General features: G+C 44.0%; 1 protein-coding gene across 1 annotated transcript; it reads right to left on the bottom strand.

The window, feature by feature from the left end:
• Window positions 1–2,963: 2,963 nt before the first annotated feature.
• On the bottom strand, window positions 2,964–13,086 carry NUDT19 (nudix hydrolase 19). The gene is made up of 3 exons (XM_079799975.1): window positions 12,034–13,086; window positions 4,386–4,593; window positions 2,964–3,458 (listed from the first exon to the last, which is right to left on the bottom strand). Exons 1-3 carry the CDS (start codon window positions 12,745–12,747, stop codon window positions 3,253–3,255), a joined length of 1,128 nt encoding a protein of 375 aa, XP_079656101.1. The 5' UTR covers window positions 12,748–13,086; the 3' UTR covers window positions 2,964–3,252.
• Between the last annotated feature and the right edge of the window lie 1,837 nt (window positions 13,087–14,923).

Below are 14,923 nucleotides of genomic sequence, written 5' to 3'. Positions count from 1 at the left end.
GCCCCTTCTTGCGTTGTTCCATTCAATGCTTGGCTGTGTTGTGCTTTCCTTGGCAACTATACTACCAAGATGCAGTGGGCAGAAGTGTTCAGATATCTGCTTTTGGTGACAGGCAATAGATGGCACTTGCTTGACAATGAACCAGGTCCTACTGTTGGCTGTGGCACTAGCTATGTGAATCCGTTTCTGTTTTGTCATCAACAAAACTGTAGTGTTCACTGAGGTCTCTTCCAGCTATATAATATTCCATTTTCTATAAGAATAAAAGACTATTATGCCCAAGGCCAAAAATCAGTAAGAACTTTTATAGATTCAGAAGCCAGTTGGAATGCCAACAGTGTCCATGTTCCTCAAAATTTACATATTGGATCATTTATTGAAGAAAACAGATTTTCTTCTAGATCAGTTTCTGAACCTTGGCCAGATAATTCTTTGCTGTAAGCAGCTGTCCTATATATTGTGGGATATGTGACTGCATCCTTGTCCTCTCCCCACTAGATGCGAGTGCAGTGGGCTAGTAAGAAGCTAGGGAAATCCCTGGGCAAATGGAATGGGGAAACTGAGACAAGAAAATTAAACAAGGCCAGTTTGGGCAGTTTGCAGCCAGCTTATGAATTGCAAGACCTTATCTTCCCCAACCAAGGACACTTGAGAGCAAATGGTTTGTACCCTCCCCCCTAACCAGAAAATACTAGTACATAGTTTAAATCAACCTGGCCTGGGAAAACAGAGAACAAAGACCCAGTTAATGCCATTTGTACCAGCTAAACCCAAGGACAGATGAAGTTGGGGAACTAATAACAAAAACCCCATTAAAGTCAGACAGACCTAAGATAAAAAACAGACCAAAGAATAATCCAAAACTCCCCTATACTAGTACACTCATTTTGATGCATCAGCATATTTAAAATGCGCCTGGAAAGCTGATGAATATTCTGCTGAAACCCTCCCCTAAGATTCTTGCCTGCAGAAAAAAAAAAAAAGGATAAAAAATCCTCAGGACAAAGACTCAACACAGGCTCATTCTAGAGCAGCGGTTGCCAACTGGTGGTCCGGGGACCACTGGCGGTCCGTGAGGTCCGAAAGGTTGGTGCCCGCTGCTCTAGGGCACTCCCATGCCCTCCTCAGGCATGGACTTTGTTTTTCTTCCTAAATTCTAGGGGTCCCCACAAGACATGCCACCAGGGGAGCTGTAGGCAGCTCGATGCGGGCTCACCCCCTGATCCTGTCTCCAAGGCCCCCTTTTTCCCTCACTTCCCAGTGAGCTAAAGCAGTCCTACGTAGGCTCACTTCTATCACTGTGACCAGTGAGCTAAAGCAGCCCTGCCCTGGCTCACTTCGTTCCTGTGTCATTTCTAGAGCCAAGGCAGAGCGACCCCTAGGCTCTCCCCTGTTGTTTCTTCTACCTTAACTCCTTTCTTTGTTTCGTTGTCCCCAGCTTTTTTTAAAAATAAATTTTATTGATTTTTTACAGAAAGGGAGAGGGATAGAGAGCTAGAAACATCATCGATCAGCCGCCTCCTGCACACCCCCCACCGGGGATGTGCCCGCAACCAAGGTACATGCCCTTGACCGGAATCGAACCTGGGACCTTTCAGTCCGCAGGCCGACGCTCTATCCACTGAGCCAAACCGGTTTCGGCTGTCCCCAGCTTTAATAAACATATCCTCAAACCCATCTGGACTTGTGTTGCGAAATCTTTCCTACACGGACCCACATACAGGCCAACCCGAGGCAGACCAGTAACAGGAGTAGCATCTCACTCTTAGTTGTGACCATTAAAAATGTTTTCAGACATTGCCAAACGTCTCCTGAAAGGCAGTGTCCTTGGCTGAGATCTATATATATTCTTCCAATCAGGATTAAATAGTATGCATAAACTTAATTCACCAATACCGCTATTTTATAAGTAGGAAAATTAAGGTATTTCATAAAAAATGAAATCCGTTTTATGATGCATAATGCAGTCAATGATCTCAAATGCAATTGGTGTCTGAACCATTTCCCATATATATATTTATTTATTCCTCACTTGAGGATATTTTTCCATTGATTTTTGGAGAGAGTGGAAGAGAGAGGGAAAGACAAAGAAAAATGTAGATGTGAGAGAAACACATCAATTGGTTGCCTCCTGCACACGCCCTGACCAGGGCCCGGAGCCAGGGAGGAGCCTGCAACCGAGGTACATGCCCTTCACCAGAATTGAACCTGGGGCCCTTCAGTCCGCAGGCTGACGCTCTATCCACTGAGCCAAACCAGCTAGGTCTTTCCCATCTTTAATCAATAAATATTATTCCCCTTAGGAGGATGTGGAAAAATTACCCATATTAAAAATACTGAAAATAAACATTAATAAACACCATTAAATAATAATTCTACATCTCGCTAACCTGTTTCATTAACTAGAACTCCAGAGTAAAAATAGTTATAGCTTTTGACATGGCATCATATTTCTCTAAAATATTAACTAAGACAGATTTCCAATTTGGTAAACCTAATAAATAATTTAATGCCATTTGGTTTTCAACAGAATTGTATCTTTATCATCAAGCAAAAGACTAACAAAAAAGTAATGATGCCCTAGCTGGTGTGGCTCAGGGGATAGAGTGTCGACCTGCAGACTGAAGGGTCCCTGGTTCGATTCCATTCAAGGGCTCAATCCCCAGTGTGGGGTGTGCAGCAGGCAGACAATCAATGATTCTCTCTCATCATTGATGTTTCTCTCTCTCTCTCTCTCCCTCTCCCTTCCTCTCTGTAAAAAAACAATAAAATATATTAAATATATATATATTTAAAAAAATAATGACATTTTCACTAAAAGGTTGTCTAAGTCTATTATTCATCATGTAATCAGACACACTTAAATTAACTCAGCAGACTGTCTAAGGAATTCATGGATCAATCTCCTAAGCACATCAAAGAAAATGCTAATACACTGGACATTTAAAAAAACAATGGCAGTAAAACAGTTTATTTAAACTTTTAATAATAAAACAATACAGAAGTGGAAACCCTTGTGAAATTTTTTTCTCATTTTAGTAAAAATATCATTAATATTTTATACTTGCGTGACACTGTAAGGTTTAGACAAAATAAGCCAGAGAGCTCCATAATACACTTGAAATATAAAACACTGTGCTATAACTTTTACGGTATAGGCACAAAGTTCCTTAAAGTTCCAAGCAAGTCTATTTATCCTTCATTATTTATTAGGACAACTTCAAGTAGGCCAGCTTACAAGTAAACAATGCACTACAAATGGCTCTTACTTATTACATAGGTCTTAGGATAAACGTGTTTATACTTTGACTGAACAGTCACATGGATACTATAAACATGGCGACTGTATATCACTATGCGGTGAAATTTCTTGCCTTCCTTCATGATTTCTTCAGTCTTTTTTTCAGTGGACAAGTGATTTTCTAAGAAGTTTGAATCTTCTAAGTACAGCTCATCTCCTGAAAAATATTTTAATTCACAGTGTTATTTTACAAACATTCCAATATATCAGTGACACATAAATCAGTTTTTTTAATCTATTTCATGTGCTTAGAACTAAGACAGTTGTAAAATAACCCTAATTTTATCAGTTTATCTCAATTTCTTTCTTGTGTGTGTGTGTTCTTAGGTGCTAAAACTTGGTTTTGAACTCTTTCTTGTGTTTTTAATACCCACACTCCCTAGCTTCCCATTCCCCAGCCAAGAACTTTCTCTGGGCACATGAATATTTACGACTGATACTTTTTCATCATAAACTATAACTTTTATATAGTTCATGACTCTCTTTATCATGGTCAATATTAATATTGGCCTTGTCCATACATATTTTTGTGTCTCAATGTGGAATGCTCTAATAATTTTAAGATCAGAGAAATTATCATTTATACATCAATACTGCTAAATTCTCCCACTGTAGGATGAGTAACAAATATTATCACTATTGTGAGAACTGAGACAGGTAGCCATAAATAGGACAGGTCACAAAGCTCCATGCTAAACTGTCACAAAACCTCCATCTTATAGATGTCCAACAACTGACCACCAACAAACTCCCTAATTCAAATAAGGGAGTTGACAATTTACAAGTTCTCATAATTCAAAATTAAAATGTAAAAAGGTGAAATAACATGAAAGAACTTTGTCAATGTCTAGGAAATATAGTTACATAAATGTGTATGTGTGTATATATAAAGTAACTTATTCAGAACTTCAGATTATAATAAATACTATGGATATTTTATAGATTTTGATCTTATTTCATTAATACTTCTGTAGTGTATAAAACAGACTATAAATCGTGTCCTCTCTTTTGGGCAATACTGCCATATAGCCCAGTGAATTAAATACGTATACTAACAAAAGCATTGAAGCTTCACTGATTTTACCTGGTAAAAGTGAGATATGCCCATCAGCAGTTAATAATGTGATCGGCATCCATCTTTCCACCCCTTCTAATACATGATCCAAACAAAACTTGTGCAAGTCCGAGAGAGAGGCAAAGTTTTCCAGTCTTCTTATTTCATAGAACTGTGGGGGTGCCAACCAAATTTCTTTTGATATGAAACTTTCAGTTGCCTCTAACGGAGATGACCACTGTGGAAGACAAAGGTATGGTTTCCTAAGGTTTATTCCATAAACAATACAAGATTTGAGACTGTTAGATCAGTACCTAATGTCTAATTGAATATTTAAAGTTAATTCATTAATGTGCCTTGCTAGATTACTCGGAGACAACATGAAAAGGTTTGATGAAGAAAGCTGTGTTGATCCCCTTAAGAGGTTGATTATTGGGATACTGACCCTGAGAACTAGTAAATAAATAGGATAGATCACCAAGGGTTGAGAGTCATTCAGCATAAAGGGCAGGTGTGGTGGGAATGCAGACTGGTGCAGCCACTGTGGAGAACAGTATGGAGTTTCCTTAAAAACTGAAAATGTAACTCCCATTTGACCCAGTAATCCCACTCCTAGGAATATATCCTAAGAAACTAGAAATACCAATCAGAAAGGATATATGCACCCCTATGTTCATAGCAGCACAATTTACAATAGCTAAGATTTGGAAACAGCCTAGGTGCCCGTCAGCAGATGACTGGATCAGAAAACTATGGTACATCTACACAATGGAATACTATGCTGCCATAAAAAAGAAGGAATTCTTACCATTTGCAGCAACCTGGATGGAATTGGAGAACATTATGCTAAGTGAAATAAGCCAGTCAATGAAAGAAAAATACCACATGATCTCACTCATTTGTGGATAATAAAAAACATTATAAACTGATGAACAAAAAGATAGATACAGAGGCAGTAAAGCATCAAACAGACTGTCAAATTATAGCGGGAAGGTTAGGGAGAGGTGGGGGAGATAAGAGATCAACCGAAGGACTTATATGCATGCATATAAGAATAACCAATAGATGCAAAACATTGGGGGATGAGGGCATCTATGGGAGTGGGGGGGGGGGGGGGCGGCAATGGTAAGATACCGTATTTTCCGGCGTATAAGACGACTGGGCATATAAGATTTTCCTGGGTTAAAAAGTCGTCTTATATGCCGGAAAATATGGTAGTCCAATATATCTAATCCATTATATCTAATCCCTTCAATATAGTCCAATATACTGTATTTTCCAGCGTGTAAAACGACTTTTTAACCCAGGAAAATCTTATACGCCCAGTCGTCTTATACGCCGGAAAGTACGGTATGTACACATATAATACCTTAATTTAAAAAAAAAAGTAAATAAATAAATAAAAATAATAAAGGGCAGGTGATACTGAGAAGGCAAAGCAGTTCCAGTCTAAGAAGACTGTGAAGTGTAAACTCATGGCAGCAGATTGAGAATTTAGTACCCATTTGTTTCTCCCATAAATAGGTGCTTTGGCTAGGCCCTGAGGATGTGGTAGTGACAAGACAAAGCTCTCTCAGGCCCTGGGGGGTCTCCAGAAACCAAAATGGAACATGATATGTACCACATGTCATAATGGGGGTAAAAGGTAAGGAGCAGTAGGAGCTTTAAGGAAGGTCAAGAGGTATACCTCAGTCTACAGTCCCAGGAATGTAATAATAGCAGGGCATCAACCAGCCAGTGTTTGCCCATTTAACTTACGTGGTCTCAGTGCAGTGACTTACCCTCCTTCCATAGCCTTCCTTCCATACACATTTGCATAAAAAGAGCTGCTGATTCAATGAATATGGAATAACCCCAAAAGGTCTTTCTTTAACTGGTTTACAAAATGTCCACTTACACTGGGGAAAACTGATTCCCACGCCCAAACCCAGGGAGTAGACATTGATTTCTGCCTTGGGTAACTATAGGCCAAAGGTTCATTGTATGTGCTTCAACATCCCCTAAGAAACTTGTTAAAACTTCAGTCTCTAGGGCCCAGAAATCTGTTTAGCAAGCACCCCGGATTATTCTGAAGTTGGCTACATTTTGTAAACCAAGCTTGGACCTCAAAGGACCACCCAATCTTTAAGTTATTTACAAAACATTCTGCTTTGTCAGTTCTATGAGTTCAATGACATTGATCAAGATAAGGGTTAAACAATAAGCATCAACCCACTTAATCCAACCTGTTCAGGTTAGTTCAAACCATAGGTTAAAAGAACTTACCATTTATTGGTTACTTGCTGCTAGTAAAGCACTGCTCAAATACTTTATGTTTCCACTAGGTTTTGAAACCTCTGCACTATTGAGACCAGATAATTCTTTGTTGTGGGAGGTTGTCCTGTGCACTAAAGGATGTTTAATAGCATTCCTAGGCTCTACCCAGTAAAAGCCAGCAGAAGTCCCTGAGTTGTGACAACCAAAAATGTTTCCAGACATTGACAAATGTACCTGGGTGTGGGGAGGGCAAATCCCCTATTGAGAACCACTAGACTAGACCAGGTTAAGAATCATTTATTGGAACCTCCTCTTCCAGCCATGAGTGCTATATTACCTTCCCCCAACATAATGTAAAAAATAGATAAGTGGACAAGATCTATAAAATCACAGTTTTGAACACTGAAAAATGCAGAATTGTATGTAAGGAAAGAAAAACAAATTAGGTGAACTCAGTCAAGTTCCAAGAGTGACCAAGGCTTCTTTCCTAAAGGTAATCCCCAGACCACAGCACAAAGAGGGAGAAGAGACATCCTAATCAGAGTGTAGGATTTTCACTGACTTGAAGAGACAAGGACCAGAGTTTGGGAAAACAAATACAGGGGAGAATTTGGAAGACAATGTACCTGAGAGGAGGGATCGACACAATGTAGACCTCCAGATATATGTACAGGGAGCTCTTGAGTCTTCACTAAACAGTAATCTACATATGCATAAAGTGGAACCACATGACACTGGAGAACAATTCCTAAGAAAAGAACATTTACCTGAAAGCTTTAAGACTAACAATTCCAGGACTCACCTTGGGCCAGAAGTATTTCAAATTCCCTCCAACCCCTGTGGAGAGATCTCATTGAATTTACAGTTATTCATTCAGTAGACCACATAAGGGCACACATTATAAGTGCAGCTATTAGCCCTAGAATAGACTACCATAGACCTACCCTAAGACCACTTAAATTAACAAACTTCAAAAGGATCAAGTTAATTTGCAAGAGCTTAACTTCCTGCCAAGAAAACTTCAACAATCCTTAAAGGAATATGACAAAATCCAGTACCCAACTCAAAATCACAATATCCAACATCCAATCAAAAATTGCAAGACCCACTGGAAAACAGTACCCATAACTAGAGGAAAAATCTGTCAACAGAAACAGACCCTAAATGTTACAGAGATAAAGAAATTAGCAGAAAAGGACCTTAAAACCATTGTACAAATATGAGATGTAAAGGAAAATATGAACATGAGAGAAATAGAAAATATTTTAAAGGAACTATATAGAATTTCTAGAGATGAAAAATATCTGAAATGAAAAACACACTGGGTGGTATTTACAGAATAGGTACTACATAAGAAAACAGACAACTTTAACAGCAATAGAATCTCTTCAAAATAAAGCAAGGAGAGGAAAAAAGATTGAAAAACATGAACAAGTTCTGAGTAACCTATGAGACATTATCAAGTAGTCCAACATACATGTAACTAGAGTTCCAGAAAATAGCAGAAGGTAAAAAATATTTCAAGAAATATAAATAACAGAACAAGAAAACCATGTACACCATAATCAAATTAATGAACACCAATGATTAACAGAAAATATTTAAAGTAGCAAGACACACACATACACACACACAACTATGTATAGAGGAACAGAGATGAGTTAAAAACAAACTTCTTAACCAAAAATTATGCTAACCAGAAAATAACAATGCAACATCTTTAAGCACTGACAGAAAACAAAACAAAACCTGTTAACCTAGAATTCTACACATAGCCAAAATAGCTTTCAAAAAACAAAGGCAAAATAAAGTATGTTTCAGATAAATAAAATTTAGAGGATTCATTGTCAGAAGATCTGAAATACAAGACATATTAGAGGAAGTTCTTTAGGCAGGCGGACACTAAATGTATATCTAACTCTACACAAAAAATAATATTGAATGTAAACTGTAATTGGAAAATTTAAAACTTCATTGTCTGCTAAAAAAAAATTCTACACAAAGGAATAAAGGGTGCTAAGAATCCTATCTAATAAAAGAGTACTATGCAGATTGATCATCACTGCAACACACAATATAGCTGCCCCCATGTGGTCAAAGATCCTGCCCCCATGTGGATACAAGATGGCCAGCAGGAGAGGGCAGTTGGGAGGCACCCGGCCTGCAAGGGAGGGCAGTTGAGAAGGACCAGGCCTGCAAGGGAGGGCAGTTGGAGGTGATCAACCCTGCAGGAGAGGGCAGTTAGGGGTAACCAGGCCGGCAGAGGAGGGAAGTTGGGGGCAAACAGGCTGGCAGCAGAGTGGTTAGGGGGTGATCAGGCTGGCAGGCAGAAGTGGTTAGGGGCAATCAGGAAGGCAGGCAGGCAAGCAGCTGGGAGCCAGCAGTCCTGGATTGTGAGAGGGATGTCCGACTGCCCGTTTAGGCCCGATCCGGGATCGGGCCTAAACGGGCAGTCGGACATCCCTCGAGGGGTCCCAGATTGGAGAGGGTACAGGCTGGGCTGAAGGACAACCCCCCTCTGTGCACGAATTTCATGCACCGGGCCTCTAGTGGTATATATGCAGATAAAAATAGAATACTTTTCCTCATTTTTACAGTTTAAAGCAAAAATAATCAGTGTATCATAGAGTTGTTTTTTAACCTTTATTGTTGAAAGTGTTAAAGAGGTCCTCCTTTTTCCCCCATTCCTGTCCGCTGCTGTCCTCCTCCCACCCCAAGCCCTCACCACCCCATTGTCTGTGTCATTGGATTATGCATAAGTTCATACAAGTTCATTGGTTGATCTCTTCCCATATAGTTTATTCTATTGCAAACCCTAGAGCAACCACAAAGAAATATAGTTAATAAGTCAATAATGGAGACAAAACAGTCCTAAAAAATGCTCAAATAATCCCAAAGAAGCCCAGAAAAAAAAAAACAGTGCTAGGACTAGATGGGAGAGAAAAAAACTAACAGTAAAACGGTAGAATTGAATCTAATCTTGTTGATAATGACATCAAAGAGAAATGATCTAAATGCTCATATTAAAAGAAACTAAAAGACAAAAATTGTCATATTGGCCAGTATGACTCAGTTGAGTGTCATCCCATGCACCAAGAGGTCACTGGTTCAATTCCCAGTTAGGGCACATGCCCAGGATGTGGGCTCAATCCCAGTCACGGGTTCGATTCCCAGTGAGGGCACATATATAGGTTTTGGGTTGGTTACTTAGTCCCAGTTGGGATGAGAGCAGGAGGCAACTGATTGAGGTTACTCTCTCACATGGATTTTCTCTAGCTGCCTTCCTCTCTCTAAAAATCAATTAAAATGTCCTTGGGTGAGATTTAAAAAAAAAAAATGAAAGAAACATACTTTAAATATAAAGATGCAGATAGGTTAAAAGAATAGAAAAAGATATACCATGCTGCCCTGACTGGTTTGGCTCAGTGGATAGAGCGTCGGCCTGCAGACTCAAGGGTCCCAGGTTTGATTCCGGTCAAGGGCATGTACCTTGGTTGCGGGCACATCCCCAGTAGGAGGTGTGCAAGAGGCAGCTGATCGATGTTTCTCTCTCATCGATGTTTCTAACTCTCTATCCCTCTCTCTTCCTCTCTGTAAAAAATCAATAAAATATATTTTTAAAAATATATATATATTTTTAAAAAAGATATACTATGCTACTATGCGATTGCTAATCAAATGAAAGGTAGAGTGGCTACATTAGTATCGGACAGAGTAAACTTCAGATTTCAGAACAAGTAATATTACCAGGGATAAAGAAGAATATATGTATATATAAAGAGCCAGGGTCCGTAACGTCCAAAATGACTGAATGGATGACCAAACACCGTAAGTCAGTCCTGCAGTCAGTGCTAGATGGGACGACCCAGCACTGACTGCCGAGGGGGCTGCGGATCAGGCCCAGACAGAGGCCCAGAGAGAGAAGCAGGGTCTGATCCACAGCTCCATGGCCCGGAGACACTGACTGGCATAGAAACCAACCAATCAGAACCAAATCTGGGTGAACTGCAAGGAGCCAATGGTTGCCTAGGAGGCGGAGCTTTTGATGCTGACTGGCATAGAAACTAACCCATCAGAACCTAATCTGGGTGAACTGTGAAGGCAGAACCTAAGGTGGGGGCTGAGGAGGGGTTTTAAGGGCAACAGCTATTTGGTGTAGGGTGTAAGAAAGTGGTCCAATTTCTTAATGACCGGTTTGGCAGTATAGTGCATATGGCTGGCTATCAGTCCAGATATAGGAATTATATATTTTTATTTGCCAAGAGCATCTCCTCTTGCTGAAAAAGGCTTCACACTCGCCTGCATTTAAGCAATCCTAGCCTATATAATGTATCTATACTAATAAAAGGGTAATATGCTAATTAGACCAGGTCGACCAGCCATCTTCTGGACAAAGCCATGGTTGTGGGGGCAGAGGCAGAGGCAGTTAGGGGCAATCAGGCCGGCAGGGGAGGGCAGTTGGGGGCGAGATCAGGCAGGTAGAGGCAGTTATGGGTGATCAGGCCGGGGAGGGTCGTTGGGGGCGAGATCAGGCCAGCAGTTGGGGACAAGATCAGGCCTGCAGGGGAGGGCAGTTAGGGGCGATCAGGCAGGCAGAGGCAGTTAGGGGCAATCAGGCAGGCAGACAGGTGAGCGGTTAGAAGCCAGCAGTCCCAGACTGCGAGAGGGATGTCCGACTGCCGGTTTAGGGACTGAGCCTAAACCGGCAGTCAGACATCTCCCAAGGGGTCCCTGATTGGAGAGGGTGCAGGCTGGGCTGAGGGAACCACCCTCCAGTGCATGAATTTTCATGCACCTGGCCTCTAGTTTCATCATACTCAAAGGGTCCATCCATCAAGCTTTAACGTCCTAAATGTCTATGTAGCACCTTACAAGGGCTTTCAAATACATGAAGCAAAACCTTATACAACTGAAAAAAGGCAAACCATTCGTTGAAAATTTAAGCATTCCTCTCTCAGTCCAGTATTTGATGGAACAAGTAAATACGGAAGACCTAAAAGACACTATTGAGAAATCTAATTGTCAATTTTTACAAACACTCCCTCAAACAGCAGAATATTCTTTTTAGGTGCAAAGGATACAACCCACCAAAATAGGCCATATATGTGGCTATAAAACAAGCCTCGATGGCTTTTAAAAGGAAACGGAATTAAACTGCTGTGGAGGTGAAATGCTTTAATGTATGTCAAGTGCTTAGGAGGGAGTCTGGAGCCTAACAGGCGGCTCCGCTAGGGAAGCCGCGTGGGGAGAGAGAGGGGGCCTTGGGGCTGTGCAGCCGCGGAGAGGACTGGTTTGGCTGCAGGGCTGGGGCAGGACGGCCCGGGCCCCAAGCCCGCTCGGTCACTTACTGGCTGTACGGCCCTGATGCTGAGGTTCTGGGTGGGTCTTGGCCTCCGGCCGGGGTCCCGCGAGGGCGCCCTACCTGGCTGCCCACCACCTCATCCAAGTCCGGGTAGACGGGCGGCGGATCACGCAGGCAGCACAGAAAGAAGGCCGTGTCGTAGCGGCGGCCGCCGCGCCGCGAGAAGGGCGTGAGCCAGGCGCCCCAGTCGTGCAGCGCCCAGATGTCGGGGGTGCAGTCGAGGTGCGCGCACAGGCGCAGGAAGTGGCGCGGGTCGCGGCGGACGCGGGCGCGCCAGGCGTCCAGGCCGGCGGGCGGCGAGAGGGCGCGGCCCGGCTCGCGCCCGGCGGCCGGCGAAGCGCGGGGCCGCAGCAGCAGCACGCCCGCCTCCTCGAAGGTCTCGCGGATGGCGCAGATGCGGAAGGCCACGTCGTCCGGCAGCGCCGTGCGGTCCTCCGCGGCGGCGTCGGGCCCCGCGGCGGGCAGCACCGGGAAGGCGGTGCGCGAGGGCGGCGCGGGACCCAGGCCGAAGCGCGGCGGCCCGTGGTGCGGCGCGAAGAGGCGCAGCCATTCGTCCGAACAGTCTGCCGCGTCCACTACGCCGCCCGGGAAGACGTGCGCCCCGGGCAGGAAGCCTTGCCGCGAGGAGCGCTGCAGCAGCAGCAGCCGGAAGCCCTCGGTCGGCAGCGGCGGCAGCGGCGGGGCTCCGGGGCCTGGGTGCGCCCAGCCCGCCGCCAGCACCACGGTGGCCGCCCGCCGCCAGTTGCTTGAGCCGGAGCGCAGGAAGCCGCTCATGGTTTCCGGCCTCGGGGTTCCGGCGCGGCCGGCGCTCCAGGACCCCCGCTGGGACCGCCCGCGATCTTCCTGGGCCTGAGGATGGAGGCCTGGGTCTCGTTGGTCGAACCGCAACCGCCAGCTCTCTGGGAACCCGGGCTGGGGAGCCTCCGCCGGTGCCTTCCAGTGGGAGAGGCGTGGTGCGGCCACGAGCAAGCACCGCCTCCAGAGCCCTGGTCCCCAACCAGGTCACTCTCTCGGGACCAGGGCTGTCACAGCCGCCTTAAAGGAGAGCCGCGCAGCCCTCACTCGGGACCCTGGACCAAAAGCAGGAATGCTCACGGGCCCAGTGACCTGCCGGCGTAAAAGTGGGATACAAACCCAGGCCTGTGATGTTACCCAAAAGGGGACCTGGCCCTGAGCGGGTGAGCCTAGGGCCAGCCGGTAGTTTGTGGGGGAAATTCACAACACAAGTCCTGGTGAATGTTAGAGGACATTTATTAAAGCTGGACCCAGGCTGGTGTGCTCAGTGGTTAGAGCGTCAGCTCGACCACTGAAGAACCCGGGGGGTTGGATTTTCAGGTCAAGGGCAAGTACCGGGATGACAGGAGAGGCGACCAATGGATGTGAATCATATCTGTTTCTTGTCCTCTTTCCGCCCCCCTTCACTCTCTTTCTCTGGAAATCAATGGAATAACTATCCTCAGGTGAGGACTTGAAGAAGAAAAAAAAAAAGCTGGGGACAATGAAAGCAGGAAGGGCTGAGGAAATGAGCCTGGGCCGTACTGCATGGGCTCACTAAGACGTCCGAGAAAAGGGGCCTTGAAGAGAGAGGATCAGGGAGTTTGTTCCAGATGAACTGCCACTGCCCATTGCTGCCCTGGTTCCAAGCCTTGTGGGGTCCTTTAGAATTTTGTAGATGCATGCCGTGAGGAAAGGAGGGGGAGCGTGGAGCTGGACCTTTATTTTGCGGGGCTTTATTTTTTTTATTTTTATTTTTTTAATATATTTTATTGATTTTTTACAGAGAGGAAGAGAGAGGGATAGAGAGTTAGAAACATCGATGAGAGAGAAACATCAATCAGCTGCCTCTTGCACACCCCCTACTGGGGATGTGCCCGCAACCAAGGTACATGCCCTTGACCGGAATGGAACCTGGGACCCTTGAGTCCGCAGGCCGACGCTCTATCCAGAGCCAAACCGTTTTCGGCTATTTTGCGGGGTTTTAAAGGCTGGGCATTGAGGGGAGGATCTCAATAGAATATTCGTCAGCTTTATGCTGATATGCCAACATGAGATTTATTCTTTTAACTTCATCTGTCCTTGGGTGTGGTTGGCAAATGGCACTGTTTGGATTTCTGCCGTCTGTCTCCCTGAGTAGGGTGATTTAAGCTATTTACCCTCTGGTTGGGGAGGAGAAGTACAAACCATTTACTCTTAAGTGTCCCTGTTTTGGGGAAGATAGGATTTACTAGATGGCTGCAAACTGGACTGTGCTAGGCAAGAAATAATGAGGGCCTGAACTAGGAGAGTAGCTGTGGAGAGGGGGGTGAGGTGGGAGAAGGGAATGACTTAGAGAGTATGTAGGAAGATGGACTTGATGTAGTATTTGATTGAATATGCAAAGCAAGGGAGAGGAAGGAGTTAAGGTTCTAGCTTGGGAGACTGAAGTAACAGTCCTTCATTCCTAGGAGTAATAACATTAATATTTACTGAGCACTTACTGTGTGTGAGGCACTAGGAACTTTGTATAATCCTCACAAAATCTTATAAGGTAGAAATAGCTATTGGCATTTCACAGATGAGAAATCATTCACAGAAGAGTTAAGAAAGGACACACTCTTCACTATAAAAAAAAAACCACCATGGTTTGTAGGTATAAATGTTTGTTTCTATGTCAGGTGGTTTTCCCAAAGGTGGTCACTCTTGAGAGATGGCCAAGTTCTGGAGTACATAGCAAAGTGATGCACTTTGGTTAGATCTTAACTGAAGCAGAACAGTCTCCAGAACTGCACACTGCTGTGTGGGTCTTAGGCAGCTCTGTGATAATGCAGCACCACTTTATGTATGTACCCAGAGATCATCCTATATAATAAAAGGCTAATATGCAAATCAACCGAACGGCAGAATGACCGGTCGCTATGACGCGCACTGACCACCAGGGAGCAGATGCTCAACACAGGAGCTGCCCCCTAGT

Source organism: Cnephaeus nilssonii (assembly GCF_951640355.1).
Source record: "Cnephaeus nilssonii genome assembly, chromosome: 20".
Taxonomy (NCBI): domain Eukaryota; kingdom Metazoa; phylum Chordata; class Mammalia; order Chiroptera; family Vespertilionidae; genus Cnephaeus; species Cnephaeus nilssonii.
This window is presented reverse-complemented; position numbering and strand designations above follow the sequence as displayed.